General features: G+C 45.8%; 1 protein-coding gene across 1 annotated transcript in view; it reads right to left on the reverse strand.

Annotated features, from left to right (window-relative positions):
- The window catches only part of DYNLRB2 (dynein light chain roadblock-type 2), a 168,224-nt gene extending 142,873 nt beyond the window's left edge, over positions 1-25,351 (reverse strand). Inside the window, exon 1 of the mRNA XM_069652865.1 lies at positions 25,148-25,351. Coding sequence (XP_069508966.1) covers positions 25,148-25,150 — 3 coding nt within the window. The 5' untranslated portion in view covers positions 25,151-25,351. The remainder of the gene's footprint in view (positions 1-25,147) is intronic.
- Between the last annotated feature and the right edge of the window lie 243 nt (positions 25,352-25,594).

Raw genomic sequence — 25,594 nt, forward strand, 5'->3', positions numbered from 1 at the left:
GCTGCAGGAGTTCAGACGCAAAGGAGATCGTATGACCCTGTGAAGAGACAAATCAGACTGAGAAAGGTCCTCTATGCTTTATTATTCCCAGCAAAACTATGGATACAGCACGGTGGCTGGGCAAATTTTTTCGAGCACCCAGCAGCGGGCATGAACTACATTGAAGCCTCCATTCTACTTCCGCCGCAGATGGGTGACCCCGACCAAAACGACCTGCAGCCTCCGATGGCAGACATAAGAGACCCCAAAGACTGAATGGCAGCACTGCAATATCCTTTAACAAGTTTACTACGGAAAATAGAGGTGTCTGGGTTGCACAGACCTATGTTTTGATTATCTGCCGGATGAGCTGCGTTTGGCTACGAGTGCTGTGGCTGCGTTTGGCTACGAGTGCTGTGGCCGCAACATACGCACCCCCAGAAAGTTCCAAAGGTTAATGAAAGGGTCTCATCATCAGGTTGGGGTTGATGGTGTGGGTGGGGGTGGTGGTAGGGCACAGGGATTTGATGTGGGTTTGTGGAGGGGAGGGGTAAGTTTGCAAGTTGATAATGTTTTTGGAGAGGGAACAAGCACCTTAAAGATGCCAAGTTCTGCATCGGGTGCTGAAGTTATGATACATAAGATTTGTGCTCACGTTGCTACACAAGTCTGGAAAAAATGGCATTAATCCCAGTTTGTTTCACTACACATGAATGGCACATCACACTATATCGGTCATGGGGCTGAAGCTCAAACTCCTTACTTGGAATGTCCGTGGACTCAATAACCGATCGAAGTCTAGGAAAGTGGGAGCATACATTACCAGGCACCACCCTCATATTGTTATGTTGCAGGAGACGCATGCACTGCAAAATGTGAATACTGGCATCTTGCAGCAATGGGGAAACAATAGATACTACACTGAATACTCATCACAAAACAGAGGAGTGCTTACATTGATACACTCCTCTCTGGGTTTTAAGTTCGAGAAAAGCAAAATCGATCCTCAAGGCAGATACGTAATTGTATGGGGAGAAGTTGCAGGAGAGGAGATGGTCCTTGTGAACACCTACGGGCCTAATATGGATGACCCTGATTTTTATGTAAATGTAATCGACTAAATCGGCCTAGTAGAAAGTGCATGTATATTGTGGGGAGGGGACTTAAACACTATACTCGATGTATCTCTGGATCGATCCTCTGTTAAACAAAGGGTCTTACCGGGGCAGCAAATGTACTACATCAGGCCTTGATGCAACTATCCCTCATTGATGCCTGGAGAGCGCTACACCCGCTGGAGAGGCAATATTCATTTTACTCCTCGGTACATGACACAGAGTCACAAATCGACTACTGGTTTATTTCAGCCCACCTGGCAAATGTGGTACACCACTGCGACATTCACCCCCATACCGTTCCCTGTCGGATCACTCCCCAATCACCTTACACTGCAAAGTATCAAGCCTCCCACCAGAAGATGGAGAATGCCCCCAGACAACCTTAAAGATCCGAATGTAGCAGAATCACTACACACTGAAATCGAAAAATTCTTTAAGATAAATAAAGGGTGTGTAGACAAATACGCAACACTCTGGGAAACCTTTAAAGTATGGATAAGGGGGGCCATAATGTTGAAAACCCCGGGACTCCTGAAAGCTGTCAGATTACAATTAGCGGATAGAGAAAAACGCCTGAAAGACCTAGAGAATAAATACAGTAGAACGCATGAAAAGGGAACCATTGCAGAGATCAATGGCCTTCTGCAGAAATTCAATGAGCTAGCTGCCAGGGAACTACAGTACATGACATCACCCACTAGGGCACGCAGATACTGAGAGGGTAATAAGACAGGACGCTCCCTAGCAAATCTTCTGAAGAATGAACTGTACCATGCACCTAGCATAGCGTGAAACGGGGAGGTCAAACGGTGAGGAGGGGATTAACGAAGAATTTACTAAATTTTATACCAATCTTTATGCAAATCATGACACATGCCCAGTGATGGCAATGAAATCTAAATGGGATCATGCTCCCATCGCTTTCAATAGAAAGCGATTTAGTCCTTGAGCAACCAATAACATGTGAGGAAATCGCTGAAGCGATTAAATCACTAACATCTGGCAGAGCCCCGAGGTCGGATGGACTGGGTGCAGAATTATATGAAGAATACTGTTCTGAACTGGCCCCAATATTGACTCTTGTGTGGGAATAAGCAATGACGTGTGGATCGCTGCCCAATACAATCAGGGAGGCAATCATCACAGTGTTATTGAAACCTACACGCCCCTCCCACGAAATGTCCTCCTACCGAACTCTCTGCTTCATTAATTCGGAATCGAAAATATATGCTAAAGTACTCGCCGCTAGACTGCTACCCAATATGACCACGCTGGTCCATCTGGACCAGTGCGGCTTTATCCCAACCAGATCCACCACGTTAAACTTACGCAGATTGTTTGGAGTCATGGCCCAGATCAAGCAGGAGGCACAAGCCGCGGTTATAGCACTAGATGGCGAAAAGGCTTTTGACTCAGTATCCTGGTCATATCTATTTGCGGTACTTCAGAAATTTGGGATGGGACCATATTTTATTTGATGTGTCAGACTACTGTATGCTTCCTCAGAGGCAAGGGTCCTTACCAATCACACAATCTCCAACACCTTTGACCTGGGCAGAGGCTCGAGGCAGGACTGCCCCTTCTCCCCCATTTTGTTTGCCCTGATGATAGAGCCGGTAGCTGCAGCTGTTAGACAAAGACAGAAACAGAGGGGGATCAGAATGGCTGGAATCATCCAGTCCATATCTTTATAAGCAGATGATACGCTGCTTTACATTCGTGAACCGGACAAAAACTTCGGCCCCTTACTGGACGTAATGCATGAATTCGCAGAATACTCGGGATATACGATAAATACTTCTAAATCCAAAATGTTCCCACTAACACCCGCTACCAATTGCCCAACCAACACTCATGGCCTCCGGTGGTCACCTACGAGTATAAGAGAGCTGGGGATCCTTGTGTCCAAGCATAGGATGCCGCTATATATTGATAATTATGAGCAACTCCTACACACAATCATGGCCAAGCTTCAGCTATGGGCCAAACTCCCCATTTCATTGATTGGCCGGGTTGCGGTTCATAAAATGGTGATTCTTCCTAAACTCTGTTATGTGTTTAGTAACGACCCGATTTGGCCAGGCAGGCCGTTCTTTGATAATCTACGTTCCATGGTGACGATGTTCATTTGGGATGGGGGTGCCACTAGGATGAAGTGGGAGAAACTAGTTGAGCCATACGAGATGGGTGGCATAGCGGCACCAGATTTCGAGTTGTATTATCTAGCAGCCCAGGCACAGTACGCCAAGCACTGGCAGGATCCATCAGACACTGCACCACATATCCCTTTAGAGCACCAGTCAGTATGTCCAACAGACCTATGCTCCATAGTATTTAAAACACTTCACAAAACTACATGCAGGTTTGACCCTGTAAGCACCACGATCAATGCATTGGCTATGATCTGCAAACGGCTAAAGATAGACACACCTTACGACCCGGAGGCCCCGCTATGGAACTTCCCAGGGATTAAGCCTGCATACGATGAAGGCATACAAAAGACATGGGTCCCTGAATACGAGATCAAGATGAGAAATATGTTCCTAAATGGGAAATTTGTCACACCAGAAGAGTTTGCAACCACAGTGGGGGGGGTCAGCTCACAATGTTGCAATGCCATTGTATGAAGTCCGCATTCAAAGCAAAATGTTCATCGTTTCCAGATGAACCCACCCCAAACAAATGTTTTCAATCCTTATATTCACAGATGGGGACCAGTGTATCTAAGCTATGCAACATAATACAAACACATACGCAATCATTAAATACGGTCAAAGCCTCCTGGGAAACAGATATGGGTGTGGTCATCAATGAGGAAAAATGGAAAAGATATTGTTTGATGTCGAAAAAAGTGTTGTTAAATGCAGGTCTTCGCTTAATACAGTTCAAAGTATTGAACAAACTACACTATACACCGGCTAGAATGGCCAAATTCACCAATACTGTAATCGGAGGATGTCAGAAATAAGGAAACCCTATAACGGATTCATATCATATGTACTGGGCCTGCCTATTGATCACCGAGTTCTGGATGTAGGTGGCAGAGAGACCTGAGGAAATGACACAGATTTCAGCAGACCTCACACCCCAGAAATACCTGTTTGGTGATATAGGGAAAATGGCAGAGAGTACAAGAAGGTTATTCAATGTTACATGTGCTGTAGCTAAGAAGTGCATAATCTAAAACTGGAAAAGCCCACATGCACCACGTATGGACCACTTTCTTCGAGAACTCACTTATGTAAACGAATGTGAGAAACAGTATGTGATGATGTTACCCAGAACGAATAGGCCGAAAGACATTTGGACTCTGTTTAGAATATATCTGTGTGATATGCTGTCAGATGAAGACAGCCCCACGAGAACGTAACAAGATCTTGTTAAATTGGAAAACTGTGATATGTACAAGAAATACCCATCTGTATTGTTATTGTATACTGATTACATTGAATATGCACTGTAGCTGTGAACGTGATGCACAATCAATAAATAAAGTTTTTTTAAAAAAAGATGACTGGTTATGCTGAAAATATAAAAATGCACCTCTTGCCCTTTTTACCTAATACATGCTAAATCAAACGTTAATAGCTAGCAAGGACTTCAACAACAAGCCTGAAGTGCACTCCTATACGAACAAATCTGCCCTGTTTGTGTTCCACATGCAGAGAGGTCAAGCACCTCGGTCTGTATGACTCCAGGGAACATCTACTACAGGTTATCCTTTCATCGCTTGGTACAAAAAAAATCGTACCTTCTCTAAATACGACAAAAACACCTGCAAATATGCACCCCCAGTACCACTTCCCTTTCATGCCACAATAGCCTGACCCAATCCCCTATAGCCTAAAGTGCCACGCTACTAGAATGAAAGCATGTTGAAGCAAAAGAATGCCATTCAAAATGCCTGCCAGGCTAGATAGTCCTTGGCGGTCTCCTATCCAATAACTAATCGGGCTCAACCCTGCTTAGCTTCCCAGATCAAACGAGGTTGGGCATGGTCAGGCACTATGGTTATAGCGTTCTGTTTGTTTTTTAGTCACAACGTCATATTACCCCATCCATATCCCTAAAGCGCTGTGCCAACCAAATACCTGTGAATAAATAAAAAATAAAAAGAAATGTACATATTGCACCAGTGGTTCAAGCTTTAACCTATTATATGGAATACACTGTCCTTTAAAATAGTCCACACTTGAACGTCCTCTAACAGGTACGCTGCCACATGATCGCTCATCCAAAAACCAACCGGCCCTGACCCTTCTTAGCTTTACAGATTGAACGAGATCGGGCCAAATGACAGACTATGGTTGTGGGAAGTTGGCTCCTTTTCCGTGCAACAGTTGTGGTAATAGCACTGCACACTTTCACAGAAATACCTAAAGCTCCTAAGAGTTTGCCCCACCAAATTAAGCAAGTAGCAGAAAGCCAGCAACAACAGTAAATTGAAGAATAATACAGAAAAACACATTACAAAGTTCAACACAGAAAACAAACAGCCTTACCTTTCCCTTCTGATCTCCAAACAAAATGGTGATCTTGTGGAAACAAGCACAGACTCCAGAGCCAATCAAATCACACTGCCATCACTAACACACTCCATATCCAATCAGGTACTGCTTACATCAGAATACCTCTAGATCAACACCCACAAGTAAGTACCTGGACATTTTTTCGATCTGAGCATATCTATGCTTGTTGTTAATGTTAAGTTATTGTTTTTTAATTAAAAATAAATACATATTTAACACAATTTACAAGCACCCGTATTTATTTTTTAGACAGAAAACAAGTAAAATAACTTCATATAAAGATTAACATATAGCAGCCACCATTTCGGAAGTACAAATGACTGCCAAATTTGCATAACAATGCAAATGAAAAAAAAGAGGGCAAAGGTGTGGTTTTCGTTTTGTGTGGAAATTCACATAGGTTTTACCTACAAATGGCCAGGAATGGGAGGGCACATAACCAAACAACAATGTATCCATCCTCATATGCCATCTGTATTGGAAAGCATTACAAGCCCTCATTCTCATCTCCACTCTGAAGGTCTTATTTCAATTAAACTAGTTTCGGCAAGTCACACCTAATAGCCTAAACTAGAAGTGAATAATTTAGAAAATCCTATTCTAACAAATGTCCATACCAACCATACATCAGTATGTTTGGTTTTGAAAAGTAAGTAATGTTAGCAAAGTAAAGGGAAAAAAGATGCATTAACGTGTCCTTAATGTTACTGAGCAAGATGTGAGCATTCATCCCCAGATATATCTCATGAAAACAAACAAAAAGCACACAATTTCATCACCAGAACAGCTCCTTGAACGCTATTCAAAGAGGTGCCATGAACTATTAAAGTCAATGTTCTGAATACAAATGCATGTTATATGAAATATTCAGGATAGCACAGAATCACTAGGAAAATTATGATAGTCGCAAAACGTCACATTTTGATTTTACAGAGAGCACATTTTTACTTGATATCAGACGAAAAAGTCCTATGGTATCCAGATACCTTGTTAACGTAAACTGAGCCAAGAGAGCAGAGATGTTTATTTTAGAAAGCAGATAGATTGACTCAATTACCAATTTCTAGCTGTGGAGTTAAAATGATGTGACCTGCACAGGAGCTATACAATTATAACATATGCATTTATTAATTATGAAGACAGAAGTAAACGGACATCACATTACACCGTTGTCACAACAGCTGACGAACACATTCAGCCAATTTCCAGGCAAGCGCAAGTAAAGGGAGAATTTCATTACAGTTTAAGACCTGTATTACAGAGGTGAGGTCCACTTTTACAGGCACACTCCTAGCTTTGTGAAGTCAGCCTCTGGCTTCAATTCAATAATAGCTGACCATGATTTGGCTGCATGGTCAATGCATTTTCTATTGTAATCTAACCGAGTTAGCATTTAGGTCAACTTTCCTTGTGCTAAAACCAGCAATTGATTATAAATATAGCTGAAAAGTATGGAAGAGGAATGCTGAAACCAGGAATTGATTATAAATATAGCTGCAAAGTATGGACGAGGAATCACTTCTTGGAACGAGACAAGCAATTATGAGAATCATTGAACTTGTATTTGTTTATTTGTAGTGCGCACCTTGCCCATAGGCATCTGTGCGCATAATTTGAAGGGATTGGTTACACAAGGTTACAGGCATTAAAAGCGACTTTCCATCTGGCGAAAGTGCAACATAATGGTACAGAAACAGACAGTAATTTATTTATTTATTTATTTATATTGACATAGTGCGCAAGAAGCCCAGGGGCATTGAGGCGCTGTTACTTGCAAGAACTTAGTTACACAGGTACAGGCACGGTAGCGGTCGTTGACACATTGTGAATACTACAAAACATCATACTGTTGTTACAGATATTGCACATAGTCATTATATTACAATTTATGCAACGGGTCAAATGATAAGTATTCATGCTGATGTGAAGGGCCTTATGTGAATGGTTTTCAAAACTTTGCGCAAGGTGGTGAGGGAGGCCTCACCTCGGATAGTGGGAGGTAGGGCATTCCAGTGAGTGGGTGCGAGATAAGGGAAGCTGGATCCGCCCGCTCTGGCTCTTTTTACTAGTGGCACAGAGAGCATGTTGGTATACGGTGATCTGATTGGCCTGGTAGTGGAGACGGGAGGATCCTTTGTGAGAGGTAGGCAGGAGTGGAGACGGGGTGGATCCTTTGTGAGAGGTAGGCAGGAGCAGAGAGGTAAATGCACTTGTGGGTCAGTGTCAGGGCTTTGAAGACGATCCTTTCCTTTATTGGGAGCCAGTGGGCTAATTTTCTGGCCTCAGAGATGTGTTCTCTTTTAGCAATGCCTTGGGCTGCCCGGAGAGCATTGTTCTGTATGACTTGTAGTCTCTCTAGGTTTTTATTGGAGGTTCCTAGAAAGAGTATATTGCAATAGTCTAGCATAGAGCCAGTGATGGCTCTGGCTATGTTGGTGCAGTTCTCTTTGGAGAGAAAGGGTCTGACTGCATTGATTAGTTTGGCATGATAGGCAGCTGCGGAGGCTATTGCGTTGACTTGTCTATCCATGGATAGGCTGGAATCCAGGTAAACTCCAAGAGTTTTGACAGAATCAGAGACAGGGATTCTGATGGTGTCAATGGTGAAGTGACTGAATTGGGAGTCTAGATTTTTTAGCGTGTCGGGGGAGCCTACCAGGAGGAGTTCAGTCTTGTCGGAGTTGAGGCATAGTCCATTGTCTGCCATCCAGGCTTGGATGGGTTGTTGAGGGTTAGGGTGTCAGTGTCATGGTTCCCAGTGAGGGTGAGGAGGATCTGAGTGTCGTCGGCGTAGTTGGTGTAGGAGATGCCAATAGCGTCGAGGATGAGGAAGAGGGGTCGTGTGAAGATGTTGTAGAGGGTGGGGGAGAGGCAGGAGCCTTGGGGCACCCCATATAGTATGATGGTTGGTGAGGCGGAGGCTAGGTCAGAGAATACTTGCATGGTTCTGTCTTGTAAGAAGGAAGTGATCCATGCTGTGGCCTCTGGGGAGAATTTGGCAGTAGAGGAGAGGTGGTGGCATAGGACACCATGATCTACGAGGTTGAAGGCCGCGGATAAATCAAGGAGTAGGAGAAGTGCTGGTTTACCCATGTCTCTAGCATCATCCATCTGGTTTTTCAAGTCAAGTAGGGCGGTTTCGGTCCCGTGTCTGGGCCGGAAACCAGATTGGCGGAGTCCAAGGAGTTTGTTCTCTTCAATGAAGTGCTGAACCTGCAGGTAGGCTGCTTTGTCCAGTATTTTGAAGAGGAATGGGACAGTGGTGATAGGTCTGTAGTTGTTGGGTGAGGTGGGATGGAGAGTTGTTTTTTTAAAAAGAGGGCAGACTCAAGCTTCCTTGAGGGAGGCAGGGACTTTCCCTGTGGCAAAGGATGCATTAACAAAGGCTGTCAGGAAGGGAGCTAGCGTTTCAGTGCAGTCTTTGATAATGGAGGCTGGGCATGCATCACCTTTGCAGTTAGAGGGCTTGATGTTCCTCATTATGTTGATGATGTCTTTTTCCTGAATGGGTTTGAAGGAGAAGGGTTGGGAGGGGTCCGGGGCAGGTGGTGGGACAGGGATGTGCTTATTAGGAAGGGCTTGTTTAGTGGCTAGTATTTTGTTTTTGAGGAGGCTTAGTTTGGTTTGCATGGCCGTTTGTATTTCATCACACCAATCTTTGTCTTTGGTGAAGTTCTAGGGGGCGGGAGTGAGTGTCTCGAGCTCCCTAAAAATGGCGAAGATTTCTTTTTTGCTATATTGGACTTCCGAGATTCTGGATTCAAAAGATTTGGCCTATGCTTGGGTGATTGCCTTTTTGTATTTAGTGGATTGGGCCTTAAAGATCATCTTATCTTTGTCAGAGTGGGACGTTTGCCACTGTGTGAGTGCAGCCTTTTTCTCGTTGCGGAGTATGAGGAGGTCAGGGGTAAACCATGAGTTGGAGTGGGTAGTGGGTTTGGATTTGCGGGGTTTGAGAGGGGCAATGGAGTTGATAGCTGCTTTGATGGCAGCATCATAGGCTGTTGCGAGTGTTTCTGGGTCTGTGGAGAAAGGTGGTCTGAAGGCTGGGCCTTGGAGGAAGGGCAATAGCCTTTCCTTTGTGAGCTGGCGGGAGCTTCTGGCAAGGCAGGGTGGGAGCGGTTGGGGTGCGGGGGCAGCGGAGGAGCTCGTTGTGAGGATGTTAAAGGTGATGATGTGGTGGTCAGACCATGGGGTGGGAGTGTTTCCTGTGATGATGAGTGGGCAGTTGTGCTGTGCGATCCAGTCGAGAGTTCTGCCCTGGGAGTGAGTTGGGCTAAGGATAGTGTTCTTGTAGCCTAGAGCCTTGAGAGCGGAGTCAAGGGATTTGGCTGCTAGGTCCTTACTATCCAGGAGACCTACGTTGACATCCCCAAGGAGAATGGCTTTAGACTGTTTTTTGAGGTTGTCAGAGAGGAGGTGGATGAGAAAGGCTTGAAAGTCTCCTGGTGGGCCTGGAGGGCGGTAGACAGTGTGCACAGTAATGGTGCAGTGGGGAGAGAGGGTTATTTTGACTTGGAGGTAGTCGCTGTTGTTATGCAAGGATTTCTCTACCTTTCTGATAGAGAGGCAGTCTCTGGCAATAATTGCTACACCTCCACCTTTACAGAGGCGATCTTGTCTAGTGATGGAATAGCCAGGGGGTAGGGCGAGGGAGAGCGCAGGGCCGGAGGCCTCATGTAGCCAGGTTTCTGAGATCATGAGCAAATCGAGGTCATGGGTGGTTAGCAGGTCATAGATGTCTAGAGCGTGAGCATTAATGGACCTAGCGTTAATCATGGCGCATTTCAGGTGGGGTTCAGTAGTGGCTGGGGGGGGGGTGTTCATGCGGAGAGAGGGCGAGGTGGAGGGGAGTTGGAGGATTTGCACATCACAGATTTTACACTGGGGGGCTCATTTTCAGTGGTGTTGGACACATGTGGAGTAGCATTTGGCACAATAGCATTCAACGTGGTGGTAGAAGAAAATGCACATCACAGATTTTACACTGGGGGCTCATTTTCAGTGGTGGAGGACACATGTGGAGTAGATTTGGCACAATAGCATTTAAAATGGTGGTAGAAGAATTGCACATCACAGATTTTACACTGGGGGGCTCATTTTCAGTGGTGGTGGACACATGTGGAGTAGCATTTGGCACAATAGCATTTAAAATGGTGGTGGAAGAATTGCACATCACAGATTTTACACTGGGGGGCTCATTTTCAGTGGTGGTGGACACATGTGGAATCACATTGATTATGGGGGCAGTACAATTGTATGAGGGGATAAATACTTCATTTGGCGCTATATTGGCAGTACTTGTAGCGGCTGTGGGCTTTGAAGTTGGGTGGAGGAGTCTGGCCCCGTTAGCAGACTGAGAGGGTTGCACGGTACGTGAACATAGCCGGGCATTACGGGTGCTCGTGGGGATGGGCTGAGAGCTGATGGTGGCTTGCAGAGTACAGGCGTGCAATCTGAGGCGTCTTGAGGTAGAGCATGGGTTAGTGAGAAGCTTGTAATGGAAATGCTTCTTACCTTCCAGATGGGGCATAGTTTTGGGGCAAACGGCAGATGAGCAGCGAAGAGCTGCAAAGAGGAGTGCAGGCCTTGTCCTCTGGCCTTCTCCTTGCGGCTTCGCCTTGTGGCTCACTCCCTCTCCCTTTAAAGCAGGGGGGGGAGGAGCCGGCAGTGCTGTCGGGCGCGGGAAGGCTGGTGATTTCGGCAGGAAATTTGAAAAAAGATGCAGGGCTGATGCTGGCGATCCTTGTAGCAGCTGGGCCCTCCATGATGAGAGGCTCTGCCGTGTGCGTGGAGCACGTTGCGGCTGGGGCACCGAAAGCAATAGAATGCTGAGAGATCAACTGTTGAAGCTGATCGGGCTGAGGCACTCGCAGCGAAACTGCAAAGAGGAGTGCAGGCCTTGTCCTCTGGCCTTCTCCTTGCGGCTTCGCCTTGTGGCTCACTCCCTCTCCATACATAAGATAAGATGACAGGTTACAAAAGTACAACAGCAATGTAAGAACAAATCGTTACAAAAGAGGATACTGAGAATTGGGTGTGCTACAGCAGGAGCCCAACACTACGTGTATCTAGATGCATTTGGTGAGGGCAGGATAAGGGGGTGCAGGTGCTGGTTAGATCATCCCACGGGCGCCCCGAGTGGTTAGGAGCGATGAGGCCGATGCATCAAGTTCATACAGCCAAAGTTTGGTTCTGTTTTTGAAGGAGTGAACAGAAGGCTCTATTCTGAGATTGTTAGGTAAGGAGTTCCATAGTTTAATCGCGAGGACTGGGAAGCTGGATCCTCCGGCTGTCTGAAGCTTTTAGTGAGGGATAGACAGTGTGTGTACATGGGCAGACCTTATGGGTCTGGTTGCAGTATGCCGCTGGAAGCGGGTGGAGAGTTAAGCAGGTGCCAGGTTGTTCTGGGCCTTGTTTGTTAGCACAAGTGTTTTGAGAGATATGCGAGATGCAACAGGTAGCCAGTGATGGTTGTGTCTTTTGTCAGAGATGTGTGATCTCCTTGGTATGTTAAGTGCAGCCCTGATGGCATTGTTCTGAGTAACCTGAAGTTTGTCCAAGTTTCTTTGGCTCGTCCCCAAGTAGAGGGCATTACAATAATCGATTTTGGATAAGATGAGAGTTCTGGCAAGAATTGTGCAGTTGTCGGTTGTTCGGAAGGGTCTGCAGGCGGTGATGAGTTTGCAGGTGTGGGATGAGGCTGAGACAACAGCATTGGTTTGTCTGTTGAGAGACAGTGTAGAGTCTTAGTAGATGCCAAGTGTTTTTGTGACGTTGGAAACTTTGATGATGTTCCCGTCAATAGTAAAGGATTTGTAGTCAGGGTCTAGTTTGGTAAGTTTGATGGGGGAGCCTAGGATGAGTAGCTCTGTTTTTCCATCATTAAGGCAGAGCCCATGATGTGCCATCCAGGCCTTGATGACTGTGGAGACTGCATTGAGTGCTTTGGAATCGGTTACATAGTCGCCTGTGATGGGAACGAGTATCTGGGTGTCATCCGCATAGTTGGTGTAGGAGACACCGAGATAGTCAAGTATATCAAGGAGTGGTTTAGTAAACACATTGTACAATGTGGGCGATACGCAGGATCCTTGTGGGACTCCACAGGGGACGTGTGCTGGTTCTGCTGCTGCAGAGGGTGAAAAGACCCTCATGGTTCTATTTGCCAGGTAGGAGCTAATCCCGGATGTAGCAGCATCAGGGAAGTGGGCAGCTAACTTAAGGTAGCGGCAGAGGATTTGATGATCGACCAAATCAAAAGCTGCTGAAAGATCAAGGAGAAGCAGAAGTGACTGCTTACCCTTATCTTTCAGATCCTCAATTTGTGTTTTTAAGTCGATCAAGGCTGTCTCTGTCCCATGTCTGGGTCAGAAGCCTGATTGTCTGAGACCTAGTAGGTTATTTTTTTCGAGGTAATCCTGAATTTGAAAATAGGCCGCTTGGTCCAGGATTTTAAGTAGGTAAGGTACCGTGGTGATGGGCCTGTAATTGGACGGGTTGCTTGGGTCGAGAGTGGGTTTTTTGATTAGTGGTATAACCCACGCGTCCTTGAGATTATTAGGTACAGTGCCAGATTTCAAAGAGGCATTCATGAAAGTGGTGATGAAGGGCGCGAGATCATGCGCAGCCTCCTTTATGTTGGGGGCGGGGCACGAGTCCCCTTGGCAATTAGAAGGCTTGAGCGTCTTAATAATAGTTTCAAACTCCTCGATAGAGAGAGCTACGAAGCTAAATGGCTTGAAAGAGTGTTTAGGAGTGGGAATGTTGCACGACTGGGGGTTGCCTGTCACATCAGATAGGTGGTTTCTTCTGGCGTTGATTTTGGCTTGCAGTAAGGCAATTTTGTCTAAGAGTGCCTTGTGGATGGTGGCACACCAGGCAGTATCAGAGGTACATGTGTCAAGTGGGGGTGGGGGGTCTACTGGAGACTCTGGTTCCTTGAGGATCTTGAAGAGTTCCTTTGTGTTTTATTGAGCTTGTATTATCTGTTTGTTGTAAACGTCTTTTTTAGCGGCTAATATGGCTTCTTTGTAAGTTGAGGAGGCAGTGGTTAGGTTGTTTTTATTAACTATAGATGGTAAGTTATTCCAATGTGCCTCAGCTTTTCTTTTTTCTTTACGCAGGTCACGTAGATGAGGGGTGAACCAGGTATTAAGGTGGAGGCGATGTTTTTGTTTGCGTAGCTTGAATGGCGCAGTGGTGTTAAGGGCTTTCGCCATGGCATGATTATAGGTATCTACTAGGACTGTGGGGTCAGAGCAGGTAGTTGTAACCGTGTCCAGCAGAGGGAGGATAAGTGAGAGAAGTTTCTCTACCATGATATCCTTCTTGTTACGTGTGTGGGTGGGTGGTGCGAGGTTGGGTTTAGCTGTGGGTGGGTTGGAGTTAATAGTGAAGATTATTTTATGAGGATCCGACCGGGTGCAAGGGATCACAGAGATCATGTTGAGCGAGCAGTTCAAATCCGCGACCCAGTCCAGAGTGCGACCCTTAGTGTGGGTAGGCTCTCTGATGTGTTGGTTAAGGCCGAAATCAGTTAGTGTGCTAGCTAAGTCAAGGGCGTTGGTATAATTCACATCTTGGTAACCTAGATTGAGGTTGCTGAGTAGTAGGATTTGTGAGTTGGGTTTGGTACTAGTGGCTAAGAGAGATGAGATGTCTTCAGTGAACGAGGATATGGGAACTGGGGGCCTATGGAGGAGATGCACTGTGGCAGTATGATTAGGTGAGATGGGTAATTTAATAGAGAGTAGTTCAGCTGTAGGGATACGAGGGCTGGTGAAAGTTCTAAATTCATGTGAGCTCTTGAATATGAATGCTAATCCTCCACCCTTCATTTGATTGGTGTCCCTATCACACTTGATAATAGAGTAGTTGTCTGGGATAGCCAAGGTCAAAGCAGGGCCTGATGCCGCATGCAGCCAGGTTTCTGTGATGGCTAGAAAGTCTAGGTTTTCAGTCAAGATGAAGTCAGCAATATCTAAGGCATGGGCAGGGATGAAACGAGCATTGATGAGCACACCTTTGATCTTGGTGTCTTTGGCAATGCTGGGTGCCGGAGGGGCTGGAGCAATTTTGTTAAGAGTTGGGGCAGTGGTTTTGTCATTGTTAGCCGCTGGTGTTTTGTTATAGGAGAAGTGGTTCTGGCGATAGGACAGATGGTGACATCTAGAAGCTAATCTCTGGTTTCTGGCTAGGGTAGTGCAAGGTTGGCTGGTGAATGTTAGTGTGGTCTGTTTGGCGGCAGTTAGTGGTAAGGCGGTGTGAGGCAATAAAGGACTGTTAGCGATGGTGCTTGCCTGAGAGAGGCTAAGGTGGGGTCTTGTGTTGAATCTCATATTTCTTGTATGCAGGACAGTGTGGTGTCTGGATAGTGAAACTATATTGTTGAAGGTTGGAGTTTGGTCAAGTGGTACATGGCGAAGGCGAGACCCTAACCTAAGGTTTCTACTGTGAGTAGGGCAGGGTTGATTGGGTGTGGGTTTGGTTGCAAAGTGTTGTAGCCAAAGGGCCGGCGTATTTAAGTAGGGATTAGGGCTTGTTATAGGGAGGGGAGGCATTGGGTGCAGCATTGTTATAACGGAGGTAGGTGAAAGAGTGGTAGTACTGAGAAGTTGTGGTGGCGGATGTGTGCAAGGTGTAGGGTGACCAGGTCAGGACCCAGAGGGTGATCATTATGTACGTAGTGAGAAGTAGTGTGGGTAGGTCTGTGTGCTTTGGTAATGATCTAACGATGAAGGAGACACTGTGTGGGTGGATATCAGAGGTACAGTGCATTTTAACAGTCTAGTCAATTGCTAATTAGGTAAGAGACAAACAGAATGCTGCCAGACCTGCATCAGATAGGTAAAATTGACATGAGGGTGTCTCGTAGAGCAGAGTGGGGGTGGGCTATCGTGTAATCCATACATGGCTGGGTAAGCCTAACAGCTTAGACATGCAGTGGCAACAATAAGGCTTGGAGAGCGTTCAGCCAGATCAACGAGATCAGATGCATACTACACCAGCTGGCGTTGCGAAACACGTACAGGCAATGAGAAGCATCAAGCATATGTACCACAATGAGAGGGATCAACAAATATTATATATGCTAGCTGGCATTAGCGAAACATGTACAGGCAAAGAGCGGCAACAAGCATGTATGCCACAATGAGAGGGATCAACACATATATACTATACTAGCAGGCATTTGCAAAAAACATGTGCAGGCAGAGCATGGCAGAACGTGGCAACCAATATGAAAACAGTGTGCAATGGCTAGGTGACAATAGGGAGATATAACGTTATACCGAGCAGATAGTGGCGTCCAAGGTACACAGTTTAGATCACCATGGGCATAAGGATCGACAGTGCACCTAACAGCGGAACACAGACGTGGTTACAGGCCATTGCGGGGCGTAACGCAGGAAGTGTGCGCCATAGTCAATTTAACATACGACAGTACTAACATGCATTGCACATGCAACTTGGCGTGTACTGCATAGAGGAGAGCATGCAACAGAAAATGTTATGAAGTACCTTGTGCATGCCGCTGGGCAAAGGCAAAGGATTTCCCACAGCAAATGGTCAGGGGTCCTGGCTGACGGCTGGGAAGGCCTGGACAAGCTCCGGACAGGAAGCCTGGTTGGGTGGCCTTAGTGGGAGGGCCGGCGTTCGCCTGCCGGCGATAGGTTTGGCTCAAATAGGAACAGAGCTCCAATCACAGCAGATACAGCCAGATGGAGGCAAAGGCTGTAATTTAAATAATTCAATCGGCCATGTTGGAATGGCGACTGTCTCGTGGAGCCTAATGGAGGCTATCGGATGAAATGCAAATATCACAGCGTTGACAGATATTTAAAAGAAACGCTGATTTATGGCTTGAGGAATCATGATGACAGGCGCTGAGCAGATTTCAAATCAGCTCGTGTCGGGAAGTGTCGTGGGTGGGTAAGGTTGGTAGGCTTGTAAAAATCTGAATGCAAAGGTGAGAATGAAAAGCCCTTGCTGAAGCCACAATCCATACAGAAGACAATGTGATGGTATGCATAGACAGAGATGAGTTCAGCCCGGTGAAAGCAGAATCTGTATTATATAAGAAAGATGTATCTGAATACATTACTTGGGGAAAAAGGACATTCTGATATTCTGACTTAAGGGTTAACAGTAAGCAACAGAACAAATTAAATGAGCATGCAGAGATAGCAAGTGAGTTTCAGAAGCAAGAAGGTTTAGCTATATCTAAGGGTCACGGTTTTATTGTTTTTTTAGCATTTCTGTCTGTATTTATCCATATTTATTTTTGAAATTTGGTCTGATTTTAACCACATTTATATTTGCTCTGTAAAAAAAAAAAAGAAACATATGTTGCAACTCGTGCTTTTCGCATTTATTCAAATAAAAAATATAGAGCTTGTGCACAGGAGGTGGATACTTGCATATCAAGCCAAGATCCATTTCCAACTTAAAAACAAACAGCTGCTCCTTCCGCTAATATTATAAACATCTCTGACACCCAATAAAGGACTTAAGAGGGAATTTAATCACTTTTTTGCCTCTCCATTGTGTTCATTTGTACAGCTATTCGCCTGCACGGCATAACTCACACCGTGGAAACCTAATTAAGGAACATGCATTTCCATTTTTCTGGTTTTTTTACAATTAAATACTGAAAGGAAATAGAGTATGAAATCAGGGAAATCGGAAAACTGGGAGCCCCAAGTACAGCTAGCATATTTTGAATTTAATTAAGGTTCACTTCATTAAAGTGAACCTTTAGATAAAGTTTGTCACTGCCACATTTAGGTAGTTTCGAGAGTTTTCTCAGTGTTAGTTACTCTTTTGGCCCCAGGGGACCGTCAGAGTTGTGCACAGCAAGGGTCTACCATCTTTAATAATCCCAGGGTTGACAAAAAATCCCAGAAGAATAGAATGAGTAGAGGAAGTTGTGGCCCTCAATGCTGAGCTATCAACATAAATCAAATGACAAGGTGAAGATTTACACTACATTAGCACCCTGGTTGACAGCGCTGGCCAATCGGGGGCCTCGGAACGCGGGCTGTGTACTGTATGGTACAAGCCAGTTTTCTGAGCGGCCTGGATAGCCAGCGCCGCCTTTCCTAATTGTGACTTTTTGTAAATATACATACCTTTCTTGCGAGTGCCGACACCATGCAGTGCGGCTCTCGGGAGGTCCGTTTTCATGTTCATGACATCAGTCATGGACATGAAAAACAGACTTCCAGATAGCGGCACTGCCGACGGCGGCTGCAAAAATAGGGTGCGTTTTATTGTTTTTCTTTTTTACAGAAAGGTGCAGTTGGCACCCGTTATAGTATACAGGTGCTAATGGCGATGGGCCCCTCTGTGGTGTGCCGACCCTTTTGGAGATGACATTTGAGGAGGGATACATAGTTGTAATACCTCCCATTCCCCCCCCTAGCCAATTCAATCCCTATGGCTAATCCCACCCATTCCTGCCCATCTATGAACTCTTTGATATTGTGCAAGCTCTTCCATGGAGACAGCCATCTTGGATGACTGTCTCTAAGGAAGCTCTCTGGAAACAAGCCGGCCATCTTTGAATATAAAATTATACATTGCTTAAAATAGCTAAAGTAATTTGAAACGGAAAAGAATATTGTACTTATTAGCGTATTTCCATATTATCCCCTGCATACAGACTGATAAAACATACACCATACGCTGTTTTTCTGCAATCCAATTAGAAATACTCTTAATGTCTAACAAGGGATGGTTTACGGCTGGAAAAGTCAGAGATGAAATCTCTGTCCTTCGTCTGTGTCTCTCATCATAGGCTCTAGGTTTACTTAACGTCATCGTAGGGGACTTTCCGGAAGTAGCAGGGCTTGGCAGTTAGTGGCCTCGACACAAGATTTGAACAACGTCAATCAATTCCAGTTGAGGCATTGACTGAGAAGCGGTCTGCCTGCCCTCCATCAAAAAGGCCATCCAGGCTCTGCATTACTGATAACAAGCGTGTTTGCTCTCATAAAATGGATGTGGTCCCACCACCTCCACTGGTGCTGCATCCGAGCAGCCCAGTGCTTCAGCCTGCCTCCCCTGACCCCGATTGGCCGACACACAGCTTTTCCAGGAAGTCCTGAGCCGCCTGGCGGAGCCGGGTCCGAAGGAAGTGGGCTGGACGTAATGGACCTCTCCCCTTCTCTATCAGAGCTGCCATTACACAAGCCTCTACTACTGTCTCTCCACCCTCACTAGCTGTGCCGCACCAGTCCTGCCAAAGTAAGAGGCGCACTTGCACCTCATCTACTAATGTATGTATCTTGTGGGCCCCCCGATTCCTCCAGACCTCAGGCACCTTTGGTTCTTGCACTGGCAGATCACTGCATACACCTGAATGTACCTCCCCTCACCTCTAGTCCCTTGTGACGGCCTATGCCCACCTCCAGCACCTTTTCTGCCATCCCTCCAGCATTATGGCATGGCATCATCCTGCACATCATGATGGAAACCTAGCCATGCATGAGGTCCCCCGGCTTCTGCAGTATGGACACAGGACTGCCTTGCTGTACTGTGCCGCTAAGGGCGCTTGCTCAGTGTCATTTGTGAGCACCCGCCTGCATCTATGGATTCAGATGCCTCATTCAGCCTGTGCTGCATCTGTATTTGACACACCTGCCATCACCGATCTGGTCTCCTCATCCAGCCCTTTCCTGAATTTGTATTTTACCCAACTGCAACACATACCTATTCTACCCAATTTGCTGGTCTTCATGCTGATGTAGTCCCCAGTTGTGATGCTGGAAATACATCGGAAGGACAGGGCCTCCGTATCCTTGTCCTTTACTGCTTTTTATCGTGTGTTCTGTCGTGTTTTCCGCACAGGAGTTCATGTGGGACTCCTGGCGGTGCAGCTCTCTCTCTTTTGGTTTGGTGAACTGACCCATGGGATACCCTTATGGCACCCATGGGTAGGGGTACAACCCTGTGCCCCTAGTGTATGTTTTTGGGCACCTGTGTGTGACCCACAGAGCAGGGTACGGGCTGGTGACAGCTCCGTGCTGAAATGACGGATGCCCTGAGCGTCCTCCATTTTGGGATGCCCAGGCCCTGTCATTGGAAACGGTAGATTCCTGATGGAGACAAAATGGCCCCCATGGCCTCTTGCCTTCCATCACCTGTTACCTTGATCTTCCCGAAGTCCCGGGAAGCCCTGCCTCTGTCCCTTCCCCCTGACTGCCTGTTGGGTGGAAGTTATGTATATGGAAGTGCAGACCAGACTGGCTGGAGCCTTCTCAACGACCGTATGTTGCGAGTACGCCTATGGGTGGGACCTGGGTGAATGGAGTGTGTGACGAGTATACATTCTATATTGTGGCTGTCTAGTATCTGGTGGTTGACACAATGGTTGAGACAGCCCTGCCCGAAACCGGTATGAATACAATTTGGAGTGTTGAATGGCTCGGTACCTGTCCCAATACAAGTGAATGACCTGAATACCTTGTGTGCCTGATTGGCTGCCTGCCTGCATGAATGCCCGTAGTCGTGATTGGATGCTTGAGTGTGACCCAGCGGAATGAATGGGAGATCAACAGTATATCTGGGGACCTCTCACTGCTAGGAATCGTGTTCAGAAGCTGAAGTCCACTATGACGAGTAACTGAAGCTTGATCCTGAAGCCCTGCTGGACAAGAAGAATTGCTGTTCTCTTTAACAATCTGAAAGCGGCTGTGCTTCAAGAACTGACCCAGAGAGGACCTGGTAAGGCGCCCTCTTCCCGAGCTATGAGGGACCATCGTGCACAGCTGATCTTTGCCGAAGCTCCCTGGTAGACAGACCTTCCAGATATGGGGACTGCTGCGGAACTCCAAGGAGAAGCGCCCGGACTGGTGTCCGCCACTGTCGCCGACGCCGGCTGGAGCCACTGTGCTCCCGTTGCTTAAGAACTTCATTGATCCAAGGACGCTCTCGTCCACATCGTTGCCGCCGTATCCTGCTGTAGAAAGCCCGACTGTCGACGTACCGAGGAGCATCCACCGCTGGGTTTCCCGCCACCGAAAGACCACAGAGACGCAGACAAATCGACGCCCTTGCTGGGCCACAGTTCTTCAACTCTTTGCGGTCCAGAACTAACGACACCAAGGTGCCCCGCACGCCTCTTCCTTGCAGGACGTTTACACTTCCCCGTCAACGAGCACCGCTAGGAACGACGCGGCCACTTCACTGTCGTAGCTCGACCTGTTCTCCGTCGGACGTTCGACGACCCGTGACTCCTGCCTGAAAGGGAGGACACTCAAGAAGGGTTGTCGATTTCCCCGACGAGGAACGCTACACAGCCGGGTACTTTGGGGGTTGCAGAACTATTGCAAAGTCTAGTGTGAACAATATATGGACTGGGCTTGTATCCTTCTTCTACAGGTTGCCCAGGTGGGGGGGGGGGATCTCCACACAGAACTGTGTCTAGTGGTACGGGCCAGTATTCTGCCAATTGCTCAACCATCTTGCTTTCCTTCCTCTCTCTACTGCTGGTTTCCTCTTTATTTTGATCTGTGTGTCGTTCTGACCGTATGCACTTGAATAAGATCTAATAACTTTAGTGGTACCACTTTAGAATTGTACATATTTACCATTGTTGATTTTCGGAGTACAAAGTGAGTTATCGTGATTGTGTATATGACCTTAAATATTAATTATATAAAGACTGTTTTAACCAATACAGTGTGTGGACATTCCTTCGTGGGTGCTCGGGGACTACACTGTACTTAACATCACCTCCTGAGAAGCTAGGCCTTGATTGCTCGACTACGTTACCATAATAGAGAATCTTTGCAGGGGTCTCTGTGCCTCCCCTCTACCCTACAGAGAGCGGAAGTGCAGACCCCCCCTCCGGTCTTTACACCAGTTCCATGGGGTGAGGCTTGGCCAATCTGCTGACATTTATACGTACGTTGTCTCATTGCCTATCTACTTACTGATGTAGCCCCCCCGTAACATGAGGCGAGACTTTACCAGTCTGAATTCTCTCCTACCTACTTTGTCTCATTTGCATGCCTTATGTAGCACCTCCGTACCATGAGGGGAGGCTTTGCCAGTTTCCATACGCAAACCTATTCAGTCTGTAACCAATATGCTCGTACTTGCACTTTCATGAATTGTACTATGTACTTTCTGTAACTGGCGCCTAGATCCCTATGGGTTTTGAGTGCTGAAATAAATGCAAAAAATAAATAAGATTAAGAAACAGCTATATAAAACGCGTCCTGTGTTTTCAAATAGAACGCAATTTTGAGCAGCCTGCTTAGAGGAGAAACAACACACTTCATTATCTACATTTTATTGTATTCATGTTTTTGAAATTGCTTAGTTTGAAGCTATTTGAGTAATACCTAATTTAAAAGCTGATTGTTTTAGTGTTGTCAGGATCTGTGTGCCACAAAGGCTCGGACGATGTAAGCCTTGCTTTAGTAAACCACCACAATTACCTTAGCACTTGACACAACAAGGAGCATATTGAAGACTTAATTTCTCATCACACCGCAATGATGTTATCAAGTCAGCCACATCTTCATTTCCATAAGCCTGCGATCTCTGGTACAAGGACTGGTGAAATAGCTACTGCAGTGCTTCACAATCAAGTAAGTTTGCTTGTGAGTGGAGTGTTATCCTGTCTTGCTTGTGTGGTTCTCTGGAATTACACATTTTTCTTAATTCTTGTTTGGATTGGCCCTCCTGGTTACCGCTGCTTGGTTGTTTCTCTATGACCCTTGAAAGTCCTCGACCTGCCTTCCTCTCATATCTTTGGCTGAAAGGACTCCTGACCCCAGCTTGCATGTATTGTATTGCCTTTGGAATATGTACCTTGAACTTCTGTGGCTTTCTTTGGGATTGTGACTTTTTTCCTGTTGTCCCGTGGATTCCAGATGTCCCCTGTGGTCCATCTCTTTGTTTTACTGGATTGTTTTTTGTTGTTAGATTTCTGGACTATTGGAGGGTCTGCGCAACACTGCCTCACATTTACTGAATCCATTTAGACAGCGGACTTGTGCGGACGTGCCAGGTCCCTGCACGTTTGTTATTTTAGTTTTCTACCATTTTCTATTTTTCCCTTTTGGTTCCTCATCAGTCGGTTACCTTACCTAGGGGCTTTAATGTATTAGTTGGAACCCGAATGGCTTCCTACAATGCATGTACAGAAGGGAGAGGGAGAGTGGGGGGGGGGATTAGTGCGTGACTGAAACCCTGTTAACACTGTCCCCAACCCGGTCAGCCTTTTTTTCTGAGCCATCTGCACCTGGATATATTCGGCTGCAGAAAGGAGGTCTCTCAAAAAGAACATCCTCCCAAAGGGAGCCCCATCTTGGGGTTGCTTTTCTTCCATAAAATCGAGGGGATCCTAACAAGTGTCAGGCAACATGCCAAAATAGGTATGGGCACAAGGCATAAATTAGCGTTCAAAAATTGATTAGCAGTGTTTGCTACTTAAAATGTTCTTGATTAGCAAACAGACCCATTTGATTAGAAATGTTGTACTAATATTTGTAATGCCACCAGAAGTTAATTGTACCCTAGACATAAAATGAGCAACAATATAGCAGTGTTGTGTACGGCTGAAGACAGACAGTAGTGAGATGAGTCAGGTCTTGCAAATTCTTTAAAATTCCACTGGACCTGCAAGTCAAGTAACTTGGTTTACCCACTTGACCTAAGAGAAATGCACTTGACCCAATGGCAACGGATGAGAGCAAATTTAAATGCACTTTTGTTGAAATGATGACCTAAGATTCCTATAAGGATCTCTTTACCTGTAATAAAGTGGTTCAGCTGTAATTCTTTGCTTTATGTATTTGCCGATAAAGAAAGGGATGGACGGACACCTTTTCTTCTGGTAGGCATCGAAAAATATAGGCCACTATAAGATTGTATGTATTCAAAGACTGAGCATTTGGACTAATGAGCAGAGTCTGACACTGCCAGGCTTTCAAGTACACGTGCTTGATGAAATGGTCAGTGCTGAGAGGAGTAGTTGCAGTGCATAAACTGTCTGTATTCAGCGCCGGTCATTGGGTCGAATTTTCCTGGATTTCGGATCTGGCAAAACCATTTATGCCGTCCAAGGGTTAAAATGCTTTTAAGTTGCTTTTGTTGTTGCCAAACACATATCCTCGGATTGAAAGTCGAGATAATTCCCCACTAGACCAATTGAACGTCTTGTCAGGATATATTTGAATATCTCTGTAAGGAATGCACGCTGCAGAAAATAGTCAAGCAATCTTTGTAGGTTTAAAAGGTGTGCACATTTTATACTTTGTTTCCAGCATCATAGGAAACACTTATGTCTTGGGTTTATTTTCCCGGTATTAATAACTAATTGATGTCCTGAAATGGAAATGTATTTGGGGGGAGGCTTAGAAAATTATCCGCATTCGTCAACTCACAAAAAAAAAACGCTCCTCACCACCCCTAACCCTAGCCCCTGTCGCTGGTGGGAGCCCACAGGTAATAATTTCCATCTCCAGCTCTGTTCTCTATTGGAGCACATTGTCATTATTTGGGAAGCACACCCGACCACACCCACTGGTCAACCCAGGCACAGGCTGGTTTTTTAGGGCAGTGCTTAAAAGGGTTGCTCCAACAAACCATGTGGACCAGTTTGTTGGCTTAGTTTTACCGTGAAAATGGTGGCATTGACCAACGTTACTAGTGAAATGACTTTTAAAATGTCATGCATAAGAGCAACTTTGATTTTGTCCCTTTGTTGGCGCCCTCGGGCCATCACGCCCACCTTGCAGTTGGCACCGAGCTGTCAAAAAACGATTAATAGCTTTTCAGTCGGGCATTTATATGTTTCGGCCCCTGTTTCGCGGTAATCTGCAACAACGAACTACCCGCTGCATTTTTTTTTTTTTTACAAGGTAGGGCAGGGCGGCCCCGGAAAGTCATGTTAGAACGCCCCCCAGCCCACACCTCGCACCAGCTGAGCCGGTCCTGGTATTAAGTGTATCTCAAAAATGGCATTAGCACGCACTTCTAAGACCGCAAAAAAGCTATATTCCATCGTCCTCATAGAATTACAGAAACCTGCATATTTGTAGATAGCATTCTATTAGCAGTTAATGATATACATTATGCCTCTTTCGCTGGGGTAAACGCGAGCACAGTGCAGAGAATGAATACCAAGTAGAGTGCAGAATACAATTAGTTAAGATTAATCCTAAAACGTATATATGCGAAAATTAAATTAGTCTGCAGGGCAACGGCGACGACATGATTATCAAATTCAAGCTTTAAAGATTATATAATAAATCTAATTGGTGAGAAATATGCTTTCAACATAGTCATTAATCAGTAAAGACACCATTGCGTATCTCTACAGTTAAGAGACGCTTGAGTCTGAACTTGTGCTCAGTGAAGAGAACTGCCGTAAACGTCGAGAGAAGAGGGCGCGTCCAGCTCTAACATCTTAACACAAACTGGCCCGCCTACGGGTATAAATAGCACCTCCCTCCGACTAACTGTTCATTTGTACAAAAAACGTTAACAAAAAGGTCGCATTACCATGTCTTACACTCCACCAGCACCAACAGTCAACAAACAGTCGCCAAGAACGTCACCCTTGGTTGCTAGGAGGGCCGCCCAGGAAATTACATTGGAAGCCGGAAGTGCGTATGGAACGGTGGTTAAAGAGACTACTAGACAGGTGTTCTCATAAAGAGGAGCGTTGCTATTCTCGCTGTCCTCCACCGAAAATGTGTTTTTTGGAAAGTGTTTAGCGTTGTGTGGTTTTTAAAAGTTTCAGTTTAATCACTGTTTTACGATAAGACTGAATGAGTTAAGAATCCAAGTTACAACATTTGGCTATGTTGCCCAGTTCCCTAAGAGCCAGCTTGTTTTTTGTTTGCAAAGCTCTCAAATCGCACGCTTTTGGTGAGTATCACCCGCCTTGTAAACAGCTGACTCACCCACCAAGCCTCCTGCACGCCCATTCGTTTGAAATGGCTCCCA

This window comes from Ambystoma mexicanum, chromosome 1p (assembly GCF_040938575.1).
Source record: "Ambystoma mexicanum isolate Mex_15411 chromosome 1p, UKY_AmexF1_1, whole genome shotgun sequence".
Taxonomy (NCBI): domain Eukaryota; kingdom Metazoa; phylum Chordata; class Amphibia; order Caudata; family Ambystomatidae; genus Ambystoma; species Ambystoma mexicanum.